The sequence below is a fragment of the Diceros bicornis genome, chromosome 13 (genome assembly GCF_020826845.1).
Source record: "Diceros bicornis minor isolate mBicDic1 chromosome 13, mDicBic1.mat.cur, whole genome shotgun sequence".
Taxonomy (NCBI): Eukaryota; Metazoa; Chordata; class Mammalia; order Perissodactyla; family Rhinocerotidae; genus Diceros; species Diceros bicornis.
This window is the reverse complement of record NC_080752.1, coordinates 54,607,616-54,631,550: the sequence shown is the minus strand read 5'-3', so window position 1 is coordinate 54,631,550 and position 23,935 is coordinate 54,607,616. Positions and strand designations below refer to the sequence as shown.

Below are 23,935 nucleotides of genomic sequence, written 5' to 3'. Positions count from 1 at the left end.
CGTACTAATCTTATGGGACCACCGTCATATTTGAGATCCATCATTGACAGAGACTTCATTATGTGGTGCATGACTGTACAGTGTAAATACCATTTATATAAAATTTAAAAGTATGCAAAAAGATATGTACCTATATAGTAAAGTATAAAAACATGCATGGGAAATGGGATAAGGGAAGAGCACAAAGGGGGATTCAACTTTGTTACATTTTATTTCTTTAAAAAAAAAAAGATCTGAAGTAAAGATGTCAAAATGTTAGGATTACAAAGTAATACTTTGGTGTACTTTGAGAGCCATTTCAAAGAAAGACTAAATCTCCGCTGTAAATCTTATTATATAGCAGTCACTTTTTAATCATCCGAATGAGGTAGCAGTCTTCTGGCATATATAGCCTCTCTCTTTGCGTCTAGGTCTGTAATATTTCTGTTTCTCATCTAGGAACCACCATCACCTTCCCACAACTTCTTCAAAATGGGAATGAAGCTAGAAGCTGTGGACAGGAAGAACCCTCATTTCATTTGCCCAGCCACTATTGGGGAGGTGCGGGGCTCAGAAGTGCTTGTCACTTTTGATGGATGGCGAGGGGCCTTTGACTACTGGTGCCGCTTCGACTCCCGGGACATCTTCCCTGTGGGCTGGTGTTCCTTGACTGGAGACAACCTACAGCCACCTGGTACTAAAGGTAAAGGCCTACCTATGAGCTCTTGAATCAGAACCCAAGGTGATAAGGGAGATTACCTAGGTCTCTCATCATCAGCATATCTTCATCAGTAAACCTCACTAGTAGGCAGAAGAGGAGCAAGAGCCAGAAACTTAGGTAAAAGCCAAGGTGTACCCAAAAGTAATCAGAAACAGTAAGAATAAAATGTCAAATAAAGCTAGATGTAGAGTTTGTGATAAAGTAAAAATTTCTTACTCTACTAATGTCTTGGTTTATTCTCAGGCAACTTGCTTCTCATCTCCCTTAACTTTTGTTCCTAACCCATTTCAGAGTTTGAGTAGTATCATTCTCAAGGTGCACATCTTCCTCAGATCTTAGGGGCTTTTTAATGTGAGCTGGAGTAACATTGTGTTATAAAAATACTTGAGAAGCACTGTAGCAGAATGGAAAAAGCATGGGCTTTGAAGTAAGAGACTTAGGTTTGAGTTCCAGCTCTGCCTTTCACCAGCTGTGTGGCTTTGGGCACTTAGTTCACCTCTCTAAACCTCAAATTCCTCGTCTGTAAAAGAATACCTACTTCGTAAAGTTATTGTGAGAAATAAATGAGATTACATGGGTAAAATGCTTACATAATATCTGGCAAATACCAAGTGCTAAACAAATGTTTTATTGTATTACTGCTGCTATTATTATATACTATATTATATTTATTATAATTACTAAATACTACTGCTATATAATATATAATATGCTATATTATCATTATTTTAATGCTATTATTATAAAAGTAACCACTACCAATGGGAGAGTATATATAAAGTACTAGAATAGTATCACAGAGTAATTGAACAGTAAGTGATATTTCTAATGATGATGATGTTGGAGATCATCCAGGATAGAGTTTGAGATAGCTGCTCTTAATAAAAGAAATAATGTGAATCTCATCCCCCTAAGTCTAAAAATAGTGATGAATCTGAGGGACTAGAAAGTCACCCTTTCTATTGTCTGTGGATCGCTTTTCTGAACCTCTGTTGAATTCATTCATTCAATTAGCCAAATACTTATTGAGCACCTAATTGTGAGCCAGGCTGAGGATACAGTAGTTACAAAGACAGACAACATTCCTGCCCTCATGGCACTTCCATTCTGGTGGGATGAGATAGTTGGTAAATATTTAAATCAAGAAATAAACAAGGTGATTTCAGATAGACAGTTTCTCCTAAGGAAATAAAGAATGTTAAGAGAGTGACAGTGGAGGTGTGATTGTGAAGGGTGTTTTTTGTTTAACAGCTTTATTGAAATATAATTAAAGTAAAATAAATGGCTCATTTTTAAAGTATACAGTTTGAAAAGTTTAGAGCTATGTATGCATCCATGAAACCATTACCACAATCAAGATGATGAGCATATCCATCATCCCAAAAAGTTTCCTTGTTCCACTTTTTGGAGGAGGAGCTTCTTTAGATACACTTTCTTTTCAGGAAAATTTATCTGAAAAGGTGATATTTAAATTGAATGACAGGAAGGAGCCATTCAAGAAAAGACAGTTCCAGGGGGTTCGCAGGTTCAGATCCTGGGCGCGTATCTACCCACCACTTATCAAGCCATGCTGTGGCAGGCGTCCCACATATAAAGTGGAGGAAGATGGGCACAGATGTTAGCCCAGGGCCAATCTTCCTCAGCAAAAAGAGGAGGATTGGCAACAGATGTTAGCTCAGGGCTAATCTTCCTCACCAAAAAAATAGTAATAACAATAACAGTAATAATTTAAAAAAAAAAAGAAAAGAGAATTCCAGGTAGGCAGATGGGACATACATACAATGGTGCTGAGAATGACTGCTCAACTACAATGCACTGTTTGAGGGGGAAAGTGGCAAAGTCATGTAGAACCTTGTAAGCCAGAGTGAGAATTTGGATTTTATTCTAAACATAGTGGGGAATCATTAGAGGGTACTATGCAGGGGAGTGACATAATCTGGTTTACTTTTAAAAAATCACTTATATCCAGAATATAAAAGAACACTTACAACTCAACAATAAAAAAGACAAATAACCCAGTTAAAAAATGGGCAAAGGATTTGAATAGATATTTCTCCAGAGAAGATACACAAATGGCCAATAAGCATTTGGAAAAGATGCTCAACATCGTTAGTCATTAGGGAAATGCAAATCGAAGCCACAATGAGCTATCACTTCACATCCATACAGGGTATGGCTATAATCAAAAGACAGACAATAATGAGTGTTGGTGAGAATGCTGGAGAAATTGGAACTCTCATACATTGCTAGTAAGATTGTAAAATGCTGCAGCCACTTTGGAAACAGTTTGGAAGTTACTCAAAATATTAAACATAGAGTTACCTGTGACCCAGCAATTCCATTCATGGGTATATACCTAAAAGAATAGAAAACGTACATCTATACAAAAACATATCGTGAATGCTCATGGCAGCATTACTCATAATAACCAAAAAGTTGAAATAACCCAAATGTTCATCATCTGATGAATAGATAAGTAAAATGTCGTATACCCATAGGAAATACTATTTGGCAATAAAAAGGAATGAAGTACTGATATATGCTACAACATAGAGGTACCTTAAAAACATGCTAAGTGAAAAAAGCCAGTCACAAAAGACCACACATTGTATGACTGCATTTATATGAGATGCCCAGAGTAAGCAGAAACATAGAGACAAAAGTAGATTAGTGGTTGTCAGGGGCTGGGGGACAGGGGAAATGGGAAGTGACTGCTAATGAATATGGGGTTTCTTTTGGGGATGATGAATATGTTCTAAATTAAATAGTGACGATGTTTGCACAACTCTGTGAGTCTACTAAAAACGCTGAATTGTACACTTTAAAAGGGTGAATTTTATGGTATGTAAATTATATGTCAATCAATCTTTTATTTAAAAAATCACTTGTGCTGCTCTGTGGAGAATGGGTTGTGCCATGTTAACTCTGGACAAGGAAGAGATGGGGGTTGTTTGGATTAGGTTGGTGGCACTGAGGTGGAAAGAACTTGAGATGGGGGGTAGGTGGGTAGAGAGACACACTTCTTGCCTCAGGAAAGTGCTGCTCCTCTGTATGCTTCCAGAAACAAATGCCCTGGGGTCGGTATGAGAAATCCATTGGCATCCCTCTGCAAGCCCTGTCAGATACTATCTCTGTGGAAGCAGCCAGAAGAGAAGTGCCTTGGAAGTGGTAGTAGAGTCATTTTCATTAACTTGAGACTAAAACAGGATAAGCCTTGGTGCTCCAGGCTATATTCAGTTAGTAGCTTGATTTTTCTCACTTTCTTGCCTAGAGAACTCTGTTATTTTGATTGGCAACTCTGTTATAGCAGTTAGGCAGTTCTCAAGAGCCAGAAGAGCTAAGAGTCTTTGTGTCCAGGAATTGCTGGACATGCATTCGTTTCTGACTGCACACCATGCTGATAAGAAGTATGACTCACTATGTGGTTGATGCTTCCAGAGGTGTTTGCTAACTGTTTTCATCTCCTCTTCTGTGTCTCTCTGGAGGTCTTAGATTTTTAACAGAATATGACCAGAAGGACCAGGCTGAGAAGGTAGAGAGAGACCTTATTCCAGTTGGCATTTCCAGACCAGGTCCTTCGGTCATCTTTCCAGAAGCCAGGTTGTTTCCCCCCGCAACTGCCTCCTCCCCCACCTCATACCCTCAGTAGGTTCTGTAATGTAGCTTTCAGTAATAGCAGAACTTCAGCCATCTCAGTGTCCTGGCTAAGGAGCAAGTGATACAGTGTGGAAAAAAAGTGGTTACTCAATTCATTTCACAAAACAAGATGTTCTCTGTGTGTAAGCCTGTTCTCTTTCTAATCATACTGTCTCCTTCTTCCTTCCTACCTTCTGATCATTAGCGTGCAGATGTTAAAAAATTTGAAGTAATCATGAGATGGTTTCTTGCTCGCAGTAAGTAGGAAAAAATACCAATATTCATTTAATATTCTTTTACACGTGTTATTTCATTTTGTCTTCCTGGTAACTCTGAACTAGGTATAATTATTTTCAGAGACATTTTGTTTATGAGAAAAGTGAAGTTCAGAGGATTAAGTGACTTGGTTCTGTTGATATCTGAGTCTAGAGGGAGAAGACAGAGAGATCTTTTAGTAGGGACAGCTGTCAGGGCCATCACTTTGAGCCATATTGCCTTTACATGGCTCCCCTCTACTCTCCCCATTCTCCTTTGGGTTCTCTTCAAAGCTTCGTTTGAGACCCTGGATTTTGGCTTCCAGATCCTGATATGAATAGGAGAGAAGCAATGTAGTGTAATATCAGAGCATTGAACTGGGATCTCGTCTCAACTGGACCACAGATTTGTTTTATGTCTTTGAGCAAGTCATTCCTAATGTGAGAAGTTGAACTAGATGATCCTTAAGGTCCCTTCCATCTCTGTAATACTATATAGGTTCCTAATCTAGGGGTTGGATAACAAGTGACTCCTGTAACTGTCTCCTGCTTGATTCCAGATCCATCAGCTCACCTACCACCTAGCTCTGCCCCCGACACATGTGGGGCTTTGCCTGTCTAAGGGGACTCATGCGTGCCAGCTGTTTCTCCTTTGCTAAGCCAGTAGTACTCTTTTTAGCTCCTGAACTCCTGGGCCAAGCCAACTCTGATGGGTAGCAAATTACCAAGCTTACAACCAACCCAGGGTACTTGGTTATAAAAGGCAGAAGCTTTTTTTTTAAACTCATCACTTTTTTTGTGTGACTTAAAACTGAAACAGGGGCGCTTCGTTTTTAGGTTTAGAAGACCAGATAAAGAGTTCATTCCACTTGGCATGACTATAATGCTAATTAGGCCTTTAGCCATTATAATAATCCACTTAACTCCCCCCTGCTCTGATTTCAGGCTGGGCAAGCAGGTTTCAGATTATAGTTTAGCTGCTTATGTAATTTTACAACAGGAAAAGAACATGAGATCCAAGCTACTTCATATTTATATTTTTATTATAAATTAATATATTGCTGTTCTGGATTGTATATCAGTCTCTTGTGACTTCATATAATGTAAACTGGGTTTGGCTGTTCTTTATATACTGATACAAATATGAGAGTCCAACAGTAGTGCTGCCCTTGAGCACACCTGTTAGAGTAAATGGTCAGCCAGGCCTCCTTTACCCTTTCAGTCTACCCTTTCTACCTGTGGCACGGTACAAGGAAAAACCTTCCAAATCTGACTCAATGCTGTGGTTGACATGCAGGACTATTACCCTAGTATGGAGCGTAAGAATTTGATGCTTAAAAACAAAACTTTCAGGATGTTTCTTTTTTTTTTCTGTGAAACATTTAAAAAGTGCTTCCCATACTTTATTGATGGTCTCGTCCTGTTGTAAAACTACATAGGAAACTATACTATAATCACTTAGGGATTCTGGGTCAGAAAGAGATTGGTTAAATTGCAGTCCTAAACTACATAGGGAAGAACCAGGGTAGAGGCAAGAATAACACAACTAAAGCTGACCTGTAGGTCACAGCATGTAGGTCAAGGGTGGACTGATTTTCTTTAGCCGTTCATCCATTCATTCAAATTCTAACTATCTAGTCACAACTAAGTGCTACTATTGGGTTAGTTGATGGAGATTCTGCCTTTAGAGTTTACAGTTTTGTGAGCATACAGACCAACAGAGAATTACAACTTCGGAGTAATAAAGTGTAGAAGGCCCCTTAACCTAGATGGGAAGTTGGAGATCAGGGAAGGCTTCCAAATGAAGTGACATCTAAGCTGAAACCTGAAGAATGGGAAGGGAGAGAAAGAGTTCTAGCTAGTAGTTGACAAAGATGGGTGGAGGCCTGAGATTTAAAAAATAAGTGTGATGGAGGAACTCAAAAATGTTTGAATGACTAGACTGTAGGGTGTAAGGAGAAGAATGGAAAGAGAAAAGGCTGGAGAGGAAGGAGAGGAAATACACAGCTTCCTTATAGACCATTTTAGTATCTGGGTCTTTACCCTAAGAGCAATAAGAACCATTGAGTGGGCTTTAATTAATGGAGTTACAGGTCAGACTTGTGTTTTACAACAACCATTCTGGTAGCAGTGAAAGGATGGGTGGCTTCCAGAAGCTGGAGGCAGAGATGTCAGTTAACAAGCTGTTATAATATTCCAGGTGAGAAAGAAAATTAAGGCACTGACATTGTGGTGAAAAGAGTAAGATTGGGGGGCATATTCTTTCAATAAAGAGGCCAAAATGTGAATTTTTAAAGTTTATTTTAACACCTACAGCAACTATTTTATTTAACAAACAGTTACCCCTGCAACATGTAAAATAATGCTAGTTTTTCCAGTATAATGATGAGGGAGCTAAAATTCTTCTTTCTGCCCTATTTAAAAAGTTAGCATTCACAGGGCCGGCTCCATGGCGTAGCGGTTAAGTGCGCACGCTCCGCTACTGGTGGCCCGGGTTTGGATCCCGGGCATGCACTGACGCACTGCTTGTCAGGCCATGCTGTGGCAGTGTCCCACGTAAAGTGGAGGAAGATGGGCGCAGATGTTAGCTCAGGGCCAGTCTTGCTCAGCAAAAAGAGGAGGATTGGCATGGATGTTAGCTCAGGGCTGATCTTCCTCACAAAAAAAAAAAGTTAGCATTCATTTCTACCTGGAGTCCTTGTTAAATGGAACTAATTTATTAACTTCACCTATATCCCCAGCACTTGGCACATAGTAGTTATTCAGTAATATTTGTTGAGTGAAATAGATCATGCTATATTTCCTGATTTCATTTATATTCATCATTAAAGCCATTATTTACTTAATTACAAAAGTGAGAATGTACAATTTTAGCAACAGATTAGAAGTCATTTAAACTAATGTTCTAAAATTTCAAAATTTTTTAAATTTTGGAAACGTTATGGCCAAAAATAAGAATGGCAAGGGGCACTCATCTCCAGAAAGGCTCATCTCCAAACCCATATTCTCCTGCCACTCTGTCACTAAACGTGTACGCCTCTACCCCGGGACCCCCTGCCCTTCCATCCAACTTCTTTTTCTACTAAGTCACAACAAGCAGGTGAATTTCCTCTCTACAGGAAGCTTCTAGTGACCAGTATGCCCCTCTTGTCTCCTGAGAAGGTGTGTTCACTAGCCGTGTCAGAAAAGGTATGGACACATTGGTTAGTAAGTGAAACAAATTCTTTGGTGCCCTTAAGGAGGACAGTTATTTGGCTGTTTTCTCTTTTACCCTCTCATATACACTAGTTCCAGGCCTCGCCTTTATGTAGTATAGCATTTCCTCCCTCTCTACACACACACACACACACACACACCATCTATCCAACAATTGTAGAGTAGCCTCATGTTAGCTGTGCTAGGCTCAATGGAGGTTATAGAGAAGTGCCTACTTCCCAGGTTGATTGATTGATTTAAATGAGAAAATGGGTGTGCAGGTGGGTGCATAGCACCATGTAGCACATAGTAGATTCCCACTATATGTCTGTTATATCTGTGTTACGATGCCTAGACATCCCAAGGAAAGGGAGCTGCACACAGAGGCATTTAAGTGCTCACTTTGGGTCAGAAAAAATAAATATATCTATTTATTTTATTTGTGCAGTGAGCCAGTTGTCCCATAACTGGTTTTCTCTTGATTGTATGCTTATGGTACACAAATAGAAATACGAATTTGGGGAAATGAAATGAGTGTCACTAGATTATGAAGCAGAGGATCTGGGTTCTCTTACTGATTCTAATTATATCTGCCCAAGAGATGGGAAAATCCTGTTTCATGCCTCTCTTCCAGCTTTCTTAAGCTGCCCCTTTGCTCTGCCCAGTTCTCTCTCCTGACTTCACCAGCCACAGATGCCTGAGAATGGTAGCAATTTTTTGGCGTGTCTAATGAAACAACTGGCATCTCTCAAACTCCTGGAAATAGTGAGAAATGATTAGGCAGTTCATATACTTGACCACACCTGCTGTTTTCTTGGGAATACTTAGACCCATGTAGTTTTCTTTGGCAAGCTTTTATTGTAACACCTTCTGTGTGCCAGCATGAGTACATATCAACTTGCAAAATCTCTTATTTTAAATAAGTGTATATGGTTCTTAGCCTGCCCTGGTGGTCTAGTTGGTTAAAACTCATGCTCTTACCGCTGCGGCCCAGGTTTGTTTCCTGGTCAGGGAACCGCACCACCTGTCTGTTCATTGTCTTATTGTGGCAGCTGCGTGTTGCTGTAATGCTGAAAGCTATGCCACTGGTATTTCAAGTACCAGCAGAGTCACCCATGGTGGACAGGTTTCAGCAGAGCCTCTAGACTAAGACAGACTAGGAAGAAAGACCTGGCCACCCACTTCTGGAAAAATTGGCCATGGAAATCCTGTGACTAGCAGCAGAGCATTGTCTGATGTAGCACCGGAAGGTGAGAGGATGGTGCAAAAAGACCAGGTAGGGTTCTGCTCTGCTGTACACGGGGTCACTAGGAGTCGGAATTGACTCCACAGCACTACCAATAAATGTGGTTCTTAGGAAAGTCACATTGGAAACCAGTGATAACTCTAAGTTATTACATTTTTTCCTCTGAATTCCCTAGATGATTTTTTGAGGAAATATTACAGTTATAAAGGAGAATTTCTGAATCTCAATAATGACTTACCAGAAGAAAAACAAAACATAAACAATCATGTATACCAAGAAGATGAGAGAAACTTGGCAAACTCTTAAACAGACCAAAGAAAAACAGAAGATTATGAGGGTGATACGGCAAGAAGACAGTTTATAAGCTTTTTAGATGTATTGTCTTATGCTAAGGAAACCTGAAATGTGTTCATGTGACTGTGTGGCTGACTAGCAGGTACTTCATCCCCATGTGCTTTCATGCCACCTCTCTGAGTGCCCCAGGCTTGACCAGACACATTAGCAGACCATCTTCTGAGAAGACATAGCCCTCCACTTGCTGAAATTGCTCCTGAATCCTCTTACCCCACTTGCCCCTGACAGCTAAGTTCAGTCACTCCCTTGAGTTTCAGTAATATGAGGCTTCTAAGTTAGCTTGTGGTCCCATCGTGCATTTTATCATCCTTCCATTTCCCCCACTCTCTACAGATTTATCAGCCTAAAAAGTCCCCAGGAAAACGGGAGATGTCTTTATAGTTGCGGAGATCCTCTATCCGTACTGTAGGAATAAGAATCAAGAGGGAAAGAAGGAGCTAGATATGGAGAACCGAAAGTGTTAACTGAGTTAGATAGGAGCAGGAGGCAATCCATGCTTTATTAAGTGAACTGGAATTTAGAGGAGTCAAGTTTCAGCCTTGGCATCAGCCCAGCTGGCAGCACATAGCTGAACTCAGCCAAGTTGAGCAAAGCTAATAAAGAACACATCCTCTAAACTACTATGCTAAGGCCACTGATACACTGCCGTGAATGAAAACAAGATCCTAGTCCAGGAAACTGGTAAACCAAATGGGTTTCCCCCTGTTCTTTTTTTCTTTTCCACTGTTCCTGTTCTATGTCATGTAGACACACATGCACACACACATACACAAGCTAAATCTATTTCCAATTCCATATGCTGTGTGGTTGCTGCAGAGAAGAGAGATCTGATAATTAATTCCTTTGGGCAGCTAAGACTCCTAACTAAGGATTATTGGAGAAACTGAAGTCAGCAGTAGTACCCTGATGCCCTTTATTATTAGAACCAGGCATGTTTAGTTCTTTATCTTTCTTCCTTTATTGGGATACACTCTTGTTTATTGGTTTCAGGGTAACATAGCGGAAAGAGCATGGACTTTGGAGATGCAAAGATGTAGGTTCAAATCCTAGCTTTGGCTATGTATTCTTTGGCAAGTCTTTTTAACCTCTCTGAGTTCAGTTTCTCCATCTTTAAAATATCCAAGAATAATAGTTGTCTGGGGAAAAGGCACTTGTGTGATTGAGTTGCAAGTTGAAGTAGCCACTTTTTCATGGAACATCATCTTTACTTCAAAGAACAACTGACGTGGATATTTGGAAGACACTTTCTCCAAAATTAAGTGAGCTGGTCTCTTCAAGGAAGACAACCTATAAACATTTGCTGTAAATGATAAATTTAAACCTTCAAGCGAAAATTAGAATTTTGGAGAACTTGTATCTACCAGCATGAGCTTAACATCTTCCCATATATAAAGACTTTAGAGTCACTCTTGACCATGTTCTCTTCCCATCTAGAAGTTACTTTGGTTAAGAGTCAATTAGTTGCCTTAATAATAAATATGAGATGTCAGGAAAGTAAAAAGTCATAGAATCCTAGAATCTCAGGGTTAGAGGAAATCTCAGAAGTCATCAAATTCAATCTCCCGCCTAATTCAGGACTCACCTTGAGAGCATCCCCTATAAATACTCATCTGGCCGTTACTTAAATTCTTCCAGAGACAGGGAGATTGTAAGCTTCCAAAGGAGCGCCTTTCTTCCATTTGTGATAGCTCTAATGGCTAAAAATGTTTGTTTTGTTTTTTATTTTGAGCTGAAATCTGCTTTCCTCCAGTATCTATCCTTTGGCTCCATTTAATTTTGTTTCTTGTTTCACCTGAAACCTTTTGAGATAGCTCTCGATACTGTTGTTCCTCCAGATGTTTGTTCTTCAGATATTTCTGAGATTGGATAGTTTATAAGCCCCTCATCAGCTTGGAGTCTCTTCTTGATCCATTTCAGTTTACAGTGTTGTGCCTAGAGTGCACTCCACACATCAAGTATGGTCTAACTAGTGCAGAATGGAAAGGCATTCTCACTTCCCTTCACAGGGGACTTCCCTTAAAAGTATCGTGACCTAACTTGTTGAAGATAGGGGATTGCGTTTTTCTATTTTTATATTCTCAAATGGTCACAGTAGATGCTTAATGTTACCCCTTATCTAGTCTCAGTACAAGGTGAACCAAACTTCAGGACATAATCGCCATGTTAGATTAGGTAAGGGGATTTTCTGGGAGTTTTTTTTTTGAAACTGAGGGGGTAGGGGTGGTAATTCACAAGATTTGGAAAATGCTTTTACAATTCTCTTCTATCACAATACCCAGGTTTTGATAAACCTAGTATTTTCCTCAGTAAAACTTTTTGTCAGGTAAGAGAATTCCTCCTCTTTCCCCATGATGTCTTTTCTTCATTCAAATCAATAGGGATCATATAGTATCTGCCCTATAGAAACATGGAAGCCTCCCTTAGAACTGAATTCACTCACACACAGGGACAATAATCGGAGCATACTGTAGAGCCAGTCTTATCTGGAACTTTCTGTAGAAAACAGTGTAGGTCAAAAAAATAGGTTTAGCCTTTTGTGTATCTGCTATTTAGTACTATGTTAAACTAATTACCTTTTATAATGTTGTTTAGGATGTTTAATGAGCACCATTTTAATAAGAAAGGAAATTAACATTTACTGAGCCCATACAGGGTCCAAAATATGGTGGCAGACACTTTGATACATTATCTCAGTGAATCTCACAAACCCCCTTTGGGGTTTATAGTATTTAACCTTGTTTTACATATGAAGAAACAGGCTCAGAAAGTTTGCCAGGTAGAATAAGAACTAGGTCATTTCAGACACAATGCTTATTGTATCCACATCCTCAAACTTTATCTCAGTTAAACTCATTGTAACCCTTAGCTCAAAGAGATTAAGTAACTTGCAAGGACTTGGACCTAGCTCCATGAGTTTCTGACTTCACAATCCATGTTCTTTCTCCTGTACCACGCTTTGCTTCTCTATCCTTCAAAGGAGGTTTAGAGATAACCATTAGGTAAATGTTTGAGATAATTGTGAATAAGATCAAGTGAGTTAATGAATATTAAAGTTTTGTTTATTGGTTTCAGGGTAACCTCTCAAATTCTCACAGTTTGAGAATTGTAAAGTGTGATTCTCATGTGAGAGGTTTCCATCAGTGATTTTGGAAATGCGTAGTGAAATCTACGAGACACTTCAGGGTCCTTTTTTACCCTAGCGGCTGGGGGTTAGGGTAACTTTGACATGTGTGTTCAGAGTAGAATGAGAAGGATCAAGAGTGGGAGATAGATCCTTCAAAGCACTAATAAGTAGTTACTGTACACCTGGACAAGAGAAGTCAGTTTTCTAGGCCAGTCCCTACCAGCTCTTCAGCCATAGAATATAATAGCTCCCACAGGAGAAGTCATTCATAATTGAGTAGAGCCACCTGTTTATATAGTTATGCAACCAACTATGCCAACTGAGATATTCCTAGGAAATTTAACTTTCATGGAAAGAAAAGGGGTTGGAAAAGCCATCTGGAGCACGGGGTAGGACCCCCCCAAGGATATTTTGAGTGCATGCAACTTTCTCTGTCCTTTCTTCCCACTCCTGGGATAGCTACTGGCAGTCTGTCTCTCTGCTTTGTACCACCTGGAAGCCCATTTGGATAGGAGCTTATGGTACCTCTCTGGTTACTTTGTACTTTTTAGTGGCAATGTATTACCACAGTTTTTTTTCTTTTTTCTTTTATTTGTTGATATGTGTTTTTGTTTTCAGAATTACATTAACATATCTCAAATAAAATATTCTCATCTTGACGATCAAACTTGGCAGCAGCAAACCCCCAACCCCATCAAAACGAACAAAAAAAGTGTTAATTTTATTTTCCATGTTGAGGAGTAATTGGATTTTCTTTATCTTGTCTTTCCCAGTAACATCTGTTGACCTGCACTTGGCTTTCAGTGTAATATCTGATGCTAAAAATTGAAAATTGAGTAAATCCATTCAAAAATACTTATGGAGTTCCTGCTGTGTATTAGCCAGTATGCTAGGTATGCAGGGAATATAATTTTATTAGGGGAGATGAGATATAGATGAATAGAATATAAGGTAGAAACAATTGTTGCTGATTTGACTTTCTTCTGCATCCTATTTAGATTTGAGTATTTTTTAGAACCATAGAATTCTCACAGAACTTTCAAAATGGAAGGATCTTTTTAGAGATTTACTAGCTATGTGACTTTGAACAGTTATTTAACCCTCTCTTAGCCTTAGTTTCTAATTAGAGGCAATAATAGTTCCTACTCACAGGGTTGTTGCAAGGAGTTAAATGAGTTCATGTATTAGAACAGCAGCTGGTCCGTACTAAGCTCTCAAAAAATATGAGTCATTTTCTATTAATTCTGTTATTTTATAAATAAGGAAATTGAGGCCCAGTAAGAGTAAGTTACTTCATCAAGTTTTGTTTGGGTTAGCCATCAGATGATATATGTTGTTTGTATGATGATAAGTAAGGTGAATCTTTCATGGGTAGTAGTAAAAAGTTTAAGTTTGTGTGTATTACAAAAGCAGGTGCTTATAAAATAGTTGTCAAAAATAGCATGAAATGTTTGAGTTACCAGAAATATATAAAATTCAAAATACTACCACACAAATTGAATAGGTGAAAAGAGGGAAGGTTGAGGAAGACTTCTTGGGATTTGTGGCATTTGCTGAAGGATGCGTAGAATTGGTAGTCAACTGGAGAAGCAATAGGAAAGTACATTCCAGGGGGACTAACAGGTACAAGGCACAAGCTAAGAAAAAAAAAAAATGATTCTGAAAGCTGAAACACAGAGCGAATGTCAGAAAACTAAAATCAGACAAGGTAAGATAATAAGCAGGGCCTGTTCAATGGGACTTTGCCCAGAAGGTAAGAAGAGACTATTGAAGGGTTTTAACGAAAGGAGTAACATGATCGTATTTGTATTTTAGATAGATCCTTATGACCTGTTAGATAAGGAATAGAGATAATGATTGGGGGGGGTGGTAAGTTGGAGGCAGGGAAACTAGTTAGTTGGCCATTTCAGTAATTAAGGCAAGAGATGATGAGGATATGATTTAAGGTAGTGACATGTGGGGTTGGAGTGAAAGAAATTAATTTGAGACATTCAGGGGACAATTGCCCTGGGAAAAGCCATGTTCTTTTTTGAGCCACATTCCTTTACACTGTCACTGCCAAAGAGTCTTAGAGATAAGACACTGGGGAAACCATGGACTTCATGTCAAACTGTTACCCAGCCTACCGACCCCATAAGACTTGAACCGCAGCCCTGCTCAGAACAAGCCTAACACATTCTCACTAAATAAATAGAATAAATGCTGAGTTGGAGGTAGACCATGTTATCAACACAATATGCCAGAACTGAGCATAGGCAGGTAACCAGGAAACTAAATCTGAAATCAGTCAACAGAGTTGCAAATCAAGAAGACCAGTTGTCCAGATGAATTTGTGATGAAAGATATAATTTCTCCTAACCTTAAAGGTTAGTCTGAGCTAGCTTCTGACAGGCTAACTTGATTTTTAGACATACCCTTCATTTCAAGGACACTAAAAGAACTACTGTATGTCCATTATTTTAACTAAGGTATACTTAGCCTTTTGTATACTTAGACATATTGCAGATTGCCAAAGTTGAAGCAGAATTGAAGATTCCCAGAGTGATTAAAAACTAGCATGTAAAGAAATGGCATTTCTTTGAACTAGGTTAAAAGGCCAGAAATTGCTGCTAATGTGTGCAGCTCCTACAGCAGTTGGTCCTGGCTACTGCCCAAATTATCCCTTGTGAAGTGGAAAGCATTAGAATGGTTTCATACTGCTTATTGGAATGAGCAAAAAAGAGGGTTAGGGAGAGGCAAGACACTGGCCTGTCTGTATACTTCAGAGTCTCAAGTGGGCCCACTTTAATCTTAGGACAGGATGCCCATTGGCTGTATCTTCTACTAGAACAGTGATTCAGGGTCCCAGAACCATCAGGATCACAAGGATTGTTCTGCCATAAGTGCCCCTTGGCTGCTTTTCTCTTTTCCTTCTCCTTCTAACCCTTCCCAATCTACTCTGCTCTTCCACCTCCCACAGAGCAGCACAGTAGCAGAAAGTCGACTTGAGTCAGAAGGCAAAGAGGCTAATGTTTATTGAGTACTGTGTAGCCAGCCCTGTAGTAGTCCCATCATGTGTTATTTCATGTAATCTTGACAATAACCTGTCAACTCAAATTTGCCTGTTATTTTATCTCAGAATGAGTTTATTCAGGAATAGCCAGAAGAATTACAATTTGGGATGTGCATGCTGTGACAAACCATAGGCAAATCCAGCAAACGAAGAAGGGGAGCTGCTTTTATAGAGAAAAAAGGGGCTGGAGGGGCTGTTCTAACCAAAAATCGATAGGGGAAAAATAACAGTTCAGGGCAGCAGTGGCTTCTCATTGGCTGAGCTGCAGCATTTCTCACTGGCTGAGCTGTTGCTGGGTAGAGAGAGAAATCTTTCTTCAGTAGTAAAGTAGTTTTACTTCCTGTCCAAGGTGCAAACGTCTGACTCTTTCTGTTTGGTGTAATTGAAGATGTATAATTGGGCATGAGAGCTCCCTCTACAGGCCTTTCAACTCCAGTTTAGTTAAGATTTCTTTTATTCATTTCCACAAACTCATTAGGTTAAGTACTGCTATCTGTTTTACAAATGAAGGACCAGAGTGCAAAGAAATGAAGTAACTTCCTCACAATCACACATCACGTTCAAATGTCCATGGTTACAGCTCCAGCTTTGCCATTAACTTACTGGGAGATCTTAATCAAGTATTTTTTCTCTATAGTCTTTAGTTTCTCCATCTATTAAAAAAAAGTGATTAAACTAGATATGTAAGGTCCCTTCCAAATTTTGATATTCTAAGGCTCTGTTTTGGGTAAATCATCTAGTTAGTAATTGGAATGAGGCATAAGACGTTAATGTCTATTTGTTCATATAATTGCTTTTGTTGTTGGAGCTAGTCTGTTCATCTGAGCTTCCCACCTTCCTCCTCTCCTTTGCCATTGTTAACAATTTATATACTTTATTCTCTATAAATAATTTTTTGAAATAGTTTAATCACACTGTATATTAAATTTTATATTGTTTTTCACTTAACATTATATCATCTGACTTGTCCTGTGTTATTACACAGTCTTTATAGCCATCAGTTTTAATGATCACATAATTTGATTGAATGGTTATGCAGTTGTTTGCTTAATTATTCCCCTAGTTTGATAGTCCAAATTTTCTTTTATAATAATGCTATAATAAACATATTTTAAACATTTTTTTCAATGCCAAGGAACATATTCTTAAGTTAGGTTCGCAGAAATACAAGACTAAGTCAGAGAAATAGAATATTTTTAAGGATCTTAGCTGCACAGAGCCAAATCTGCTTATTTTTAAATATAGTCATGTACCACATAATGACATTTCAGTCAGCGATGGACCGCATATACGATGGTGGTCCCATAAGATTAACACTATATAGCCTAAGTGTGTAGTAGGCTATACCATCTAGGTTTGTGTAAGTATGCTCTGTGACGTTTGTATAACCATGAAATCGCCTAATGATGCATTTCTCAGAACTATCCCTGTCATTAAGTGACACATGACTGTATACCTTTGCGTGTTCAACCAAGAACCTTCTGCTTAAAACCAACTAGAAAACAGCATCACAGTGGCATTTTTTTCCTGCTTCCAGTATGTTTTTGGATAGGAAACACAGAGTCAGGGAGCTAAGAGGTCATCATTGTTGTATACCAGTTAGAGTGTTCCTACAATAGCAGTTGTTGCAAACCAGAAAGAAGTAGATAAAAATTTTTGCTGGTTTTCTGCCCCTGCACATATGTGCTGTCATTTGGAGACAGGCTTTACCTGGAGTTGACTATGGGACTGCAAGTATTCCCTAGGGAAGAGAATGCATATGGTATGTCCAAGGCCTGTGCCAGAAGCTTTGGGGACTATGTAGAACGTAGATTAGCCTCTGTTCTTGGAGTTTGTTTTCTCCTAGGGAAATAAACATGAACCACTGAAAAGGCAGTCTAAGCAAGCCAAAATCCTAGAATCAAATGCTAAATTATGAGTTACATTTTTTCAGTCAAGTAAGATTTATTGAGCACCTACCATGTATATAGGACGATTCTAAGAAGTGGAGATAACAGCATTGCCCTTAGGAGTTTATACCCTAGTTGAGGGAGACAGAAAATAAACGAGTAAACAGAGAGTGGTAATTTCTCTGTAGAAAGATTAAGTAGGGTAAATGGAGAGAGGGAAATGGAGAGTGCCAGGCAGGTGAGGGAGCAGGAGATGAGTGGAGGTATTATTTTATATAGGATGACCAGGGAAAGCCTCACTGAAAGGTACCATGATACCATATGGATATCTGGAACAAAGAAATTCTTTCCTGCAAAGGGAGTTGTAAGTTTAAGTGCACAAAAGCAACAGAGTGTTTAGTGCAACAGTTCTCAAACTATGGTCCTTGGATTCTTGGCATCCCCAAGACCCTTTCACAGGATCTGAAGTCAAAACTATTTTCATAATAATATCGACTTTGTCTTTTTTCACTACATTGATAATTGCATTGATTGGGCAAAAGCAGTGATGAGTAAAACTGCTGGCACCTTGGCATGAATCAAGGCAGTGGCACCAAGCTGTTATCTTTCACTGCCACACGTTGCAGGGGGAAGAGGCCAGGCTCACTTGAGAGTGTCCTTGATGAATCAGTAAAGTTTATTACCTTTAGCCAGTTCCAACGTTTGAGTACATATCTTTTTAATATTCTGTGTGAGGAAGTGGGAAGTATGACTAAAGCAGTTCTGCTGCATACTGAAGTACTGTGGTTGCCTTGAGAAAAAGCACTTGTATAATAGAGCTGTCAGCTGAACTAGCCACTTTTTGTATGGAACACCATTTTTACTTGAAAGAATGACTAACAGACAAACTGTGGTTATTCACATTTGGTTCTTGGCAGACATTTTCTCTAAAATAACCTAAGTGAGCCTGTCACTTCAAGGAAAACAACTGATAGCATTTGTTGACAATGATAAAATTCTAGCTTTCAAATGAAAATTAAAATTTTGGAAAATTTGTGCCTGCCGCTATGACCTTGACAGCTTCCCAGAACTTACACAGACTTTTCTGATGGGATTGTGGTGATATCAACTGTTGTGAGTTGTTGACATTGCATAATAAAATGTGCCTACGTTGGAAAATCTGGATAACTCAGTGAAACAATATTTTCCAAATGACCAATGTATAATGTTACAAAATCATGCATAGTTAAAAGATTCATTCAAAGTGTAAGATTGACGGGCTGGCCCCATGGCTTAGTGGTTAAGTGCGTGCGCTCCGCTGCTGGCAGCCTGGGTTCGGATCCCAGGCGCGCACCGTCGCACCGCTCCTCCGGCCGTGCTGAGGCTACGTGCCACATACAGCAACTGGAAGGATGTGCAACTATGACATACAACTATCTACTGGGGCTTTTGGGGGGAAAATAAATAAATAAATAAATAAATAAAAAAAATTAAAAAAAAAACAAAGTGTAAGATTGACTAATGGATTTTAACATTAACAATATAAAAAGTTCATTGGTATGGTTTCAGATTCCACGTTTCAACTAACATTTAAGAAACTATCACTTGTTGAATTTTGGTGTAGAATCAAAGGAAAGTATCCATAATTACCTGGAAATTCTATTTAAGTACTCCTTTTCCAACTACATATCTCCATGAATCTGGATTTTTTTCACATACTTCAACCAAAGTGATATATAGCAACAGATTAAATGCAGAAACAGAGAATCCAGCTATCTTCTATTAGGTCAGACATTAAAGAGATTTGCAAAAATGTAAAACAATGTCATTCTTCTCACTAAATTTTTTTCTTTTGGGAAATACAGTAATTTTCATAAAAATGTGTTAACGTTTTTCGTTAATTTAAAACTAATACTTTTTAAATTTCTCAGTTTTAATTTCTAATATGATAAATGTTGATAGATATAACCCACATAAACAAAAGCTGTTTGTGATCCTCAATAAATTTTAAGAGTGTAAAGTGGTCATGAGACCAAAAAGTTTGAGAATCACTAGCTTATTGTATGCAGCAAGAAGGACAGTATTATGAGAGTAGATTAATTGAGGAAGAGTGGTAGGAAGTGAGGTCAGAGAAGTAATGAGGAATTAGATCTTGTAGAGTTCAGTAGATCTGCATAAGGACTTGGCTTTAATTCTGGGTAAGATGGGAGGCTATTGGAAGTTTCGAGCACAGGAATGATGATATCTGAGGCATGTTTTAAAAAGCTCACTCTGGTAGATGTGTTGAAATTAGATGAGAGGGGCAGAGACAAACCATTTAAGAGGTTATTGCACTAGCCCAGGTTAGAGATGATGGTAATTTACACCAAGGAAGTAGGAGAGGGAGTGGTGAGAAATGGTCTAATTCTGGATGTATTTTGAAGTTATAGCTGATGGAATTCACTGCTGATAGGACATGGAGTATGAGAAAAAAAGAGTAGTCAAGAATGATCCCAAGGTTTTTAGCCTGAGTCATTTGAGAGGATGGAATGAGGTAGAAAAGACTGAGAGGAACAAGTTTGAAGGCAAGAGGTGGGAGAATCAGGAGTACAGTTGTAGACTTTTGTGTGTGTGTGTGTGAGGAAGATCAGCCCTGAGCTAACATCCGTGCTAATCCTCCTCTTTTTGCTGAGGAAGACCGGCTCTGAGCTAACATCTATTGCCAGTCTTCTTCCTTTTTTTCCCCAAAGCCCCAGTAGATAGTTGTGTGTCAGAGTTGCACATCCTTCTAGTTGCTGTATGTGGGACACGGCCTCAGCATGGCCGGACAAGCGGTGCGTCGGTGCGCGCCCGGGATCCAAACCCCGGGCCACCAGTAGCAGAGCGCGGGGACTTAACCGCTAAGCCACAGGGCGGCCCCAGTTGTAGACATTTTATGCTTGGAATGCCTAATAGATTTTCAAGTGGGAAATTTTAATTGAAGTTAGAGCCTAGAGTTTAAGGGCAATTTCTAAGCTAGTGATATAAATTTGGAACTTTTACTTATAGATAGAATTTAAAGCCATGAGGCTAGAGGAGGTCATATAGGGTTGTGTTCTGAGTGTGGTCCCCAGACCGATGCATCACCGGGGACTTTGTTAGAAAAGCAAATTCCCAGACCTACTGGATCAGAAACTCAGAGGCTTCGGCCCAGGATTCTGTTTTAACAAGCCCTTCAGGTGATTCTGATGCAGGCCAAGGTTTAAGAAGCACTGATCTGGGGACTGGCCCAGTGACGCAAGCCGTTAAGTGCGCGCACTCCGCTGCAGCGACCAGAGGTTCGCCGGTTCGGATCCCGGGCTCGCACCGATGCACCACTTGGCAAGCCATGCTGTGGCAGCGTCCCATATAAAGTGGAGGAAGATGGGTAGGGATGTTAGCCCAGGGCCAGTCTTCCTCACCAAAAAAAGAGGAGGGTTGGCAAATGTTAGCATGGAGCTGATCTCCTCACGAAAAAAAAAAAAGAACCACTGATCTAAGCAGTATGAGTGTAGATAGAGAAGAGGAGCTGTCAAACGACTATCCTGGAACATTCCCAACATTTACAGGTTGGTGAAATATTTTGGATCTCCCTTTTTCTGCAGTAAGAACCTTGCCTCCCACCAACATTAGTCCTATAATACACATATAATAGTTTCAGAATTACTGCATTCATACCACTATGAACCAAAAAAAAACCTACTAAGAAGAGTTCAAGATTTGTTTGCATTTTCCTCCCTAGTCAAATACCGTATTCAAAAGTTACTTGCATTTTTACAATGTTATAAACCAATGTTACTGCAATAAACAAAAAATTAAAAAAAAAAAAGTTACTTGCATTCTTTTTTCTTTTTTCCTTCAGCATGATTATGTTATTCATTTAAAATACAGTTGGGTTCATTTATTTCTAATTGCATTCAGCTTTAGGTTTAGTTTTTTTCCCCATCTTTGTTGGTTTAATTTTATTCTTTGAATATATGCAAAATTAGTTTGCTTCCCAGAGTCAAAACTATACAAAAAAGTTTACGGAGAGAATTGTCCTCCCTACCCTTTCCTTCCACCTTATTCCCTCCACCACCACTAACCTTTGTAACTAATCACTTTCATTGTTTTATGGTTTATCCTTCCAGCGTTTCATTTTGAAAAAGTAAGCAGATATGTGTGTTTTTCTACCCTTCTTTTCTTAAACAAAAGATAGCACACTCTGTATTCTCTTTTGCACTTTGCTTACTTTAGATAGTTTCCAGTATTTTACCATTACAAATAATGCTGCAATTAATAAACTTGTACACATGTATTTTCATATTTTGGAGGCATATCTTCAGGGTAAACTTGCAGACGTGGTATTGTTGGGTCCAAAGGTAAAGACAAATATGGCTTTGCTAGGTGTTGCCAAATCCCCTCCGTAAAGATGATACCATTTTTCATTCCCACCAGCAGTGCAGGAGTACCTGCTTTCCTGTGGCCTCAAAACAGAGTGTATTATCAAGCTTTTTCTTTTTTGCTAATATAATGGCTGAGAAATGGTTTCTCAGTATAGTTTTAATTTACATTTCTCTTCATGAGTGAAGCTTAACATCTTTTCGTATGCATAAGGGCCATTTTTTCTTTTTATGTCAGTCATCTGTTCATTTCTTTTGCTCATTTACCTGTAGGATTTTTGGTCTTTTTTCCTCTCAATTTTAAAAAGTCCTTTGTATATTAAGTATGTTAACCCTTTTATTGTGATATATATTATAAATATTTTTCCCAATTTGTACTTTGTTTATAGTTTTTTTTTTTTTTGCCATGCAAAAGTTTTGTTTTGTAGTTGAATTTTTCAGCCTTTTATTATAGGAATTCTTCCATATTTTCCTCTAGTACTTGTATATTTCATTTTTTATAGTTAGATCTCTGATCCATTTGGAGTTTATTTTAGTGTATTGTATAAGAAATAGATCTAATTTTATCTTTTTCCAAATGGCCATCCATTGTTCTACCATCATTTGTTAAAATGTCCATCTTTGCCCTAGTGATTTGAGATATACCACCTTTATCATATACCATATTTATGTGTATAGTTGTGTCTTCCTGTCTATTTATGCACCAGTACCACAGTTTTAAATATAGAAGCTTTGTAGTTTGTTTTATTATCTGCTAAGGCTAGTCCCCTCTCATAGTTCTTTTTCATTGTTTTCTTAGCTATTCTCAAGTGTTTTTTCATATGAACTTTAATATCAACTTGTCTAGCTTCAGGGGAAAAAAGCCTTCTTGGTGTTTTTATTGAGATTGCATTAAATTTGTCAATTAATTTAGCAAGAACTAACAACTGATGATACTGAGACATACAAGAACAAGAGATGTCTTTTTATTTTTTCAAGTCAACTTTTTTGTCTTTCAGGAGTGTTTTCTAATTTTCTTCATATAGGTTTTGCATATTTCTTGTTAACTTTATTCCTAAGTATTTCATCTTTCTTCATTCTATTGTAAACAGAGTTTTCTATTCCATTACATCTTCTAACTGGCTATTATTTGTGTATATGAAGGCTGTTGAGTTTTGCATATTAGCTATATATTCTGTTACCTTGCTGAGTTCTTTTACAGTTTGAGCTAGCTTTATCAGTGATTCTCTAGGAAGGTACTGTCCAATAGAAATACCGAACCACATGTGTAATTTAAAATTTTCTAGTGGTCACATTTAAAAAACAAAAAAGAAACATATAAAATTAATTTTAATAGTATATTTTATTTAAACCATAATATCTAAAACATGACCATTTTAATATGTAATCGATATAATATGTTATTAATGAAATATTTTACATTCTTGTTTTTCACTGTCTTCAAAATCCGGTGTATATTTTACACTTACAGCATATCTCAATTTGAAGTAGTCACATTCCAAGTGCTCAACAGCTACATGTAGCTAGTGCTTACCCTGTTGGATGGCACATGTCTAGAGTTTTCCAGGTATCCTATCATGCCATATGCAAATAGATAGTGTTTTACTTCTTCTTTTCCAATTTCTTAGGCTCCTAATTGTTTTATCTTATCTAAACGCGTTGGCTAATACTTCCAGTACTATGTTAAATATTAGTGGAGATAGTAGGCATCCTTGACTTATTCCTGATTTCATAGGAATGCCTCGTGTGTTTCTCCATTAAGTTGTTGGCTTTTGGGGGCCGGCCTGGTGGCGTAGCAGTTAAGTTTGTGCACTCTGCTTCGGTGGCTGGGGTTCGCAGGTTCAGATCCTAGGCTCGGACCTGTGCACCACTCATCAAGCCATGCTGAGGCGGTGTCCCACATAGAGCAACTAGAAGGATGTACAACTATGACATCCAACTATGTACTGGGGCTTTGGGAGAAAAAGGGAAAAAAGGAGGAAGATTGGCAACAGATGTTAGCTCAGGGCCAATCTTCCTCAAAAAAAAAAAGATGTTGGCTTTAGGATTTAGGTAGATATGTTTTATCCTGTTAAGGAAGTAGCCAAATATTATTTTCCTGAGTGTTAAATTTTGTCAAAAGCTTTC

General features: G+C 38.6%; 1 protein-coding gene across 15 annotated transcripts in view; it reads left to right on the top strand.

Annotated features, from left to right (window-relative positions):
• Window positions 1–23,935, top strand: part of SCMH1 (Scm polycomb group protein homolog 1) — a 214,811-nt gene that overhangs the window by 116,985 nt on the left and 73,891 nt on the right. For all 15 annotated transcript variants that reach the window (XR_009221902.1, XM_058553829.1, XM_058553833.1 and 12 more), the window contains one exon: window positions 439–682. Coding sequence is in view for 14 of the 15 variants with exons in the window: in XM_058553829.1 (XP_058409812.1) it covers window positions 439–682 (244 nt within the window). In the remaining variant the exon portion in view is untranslated. The remainder of the gene's footprint in view (window positions 1–438; window positions 683–23,935) is intronic.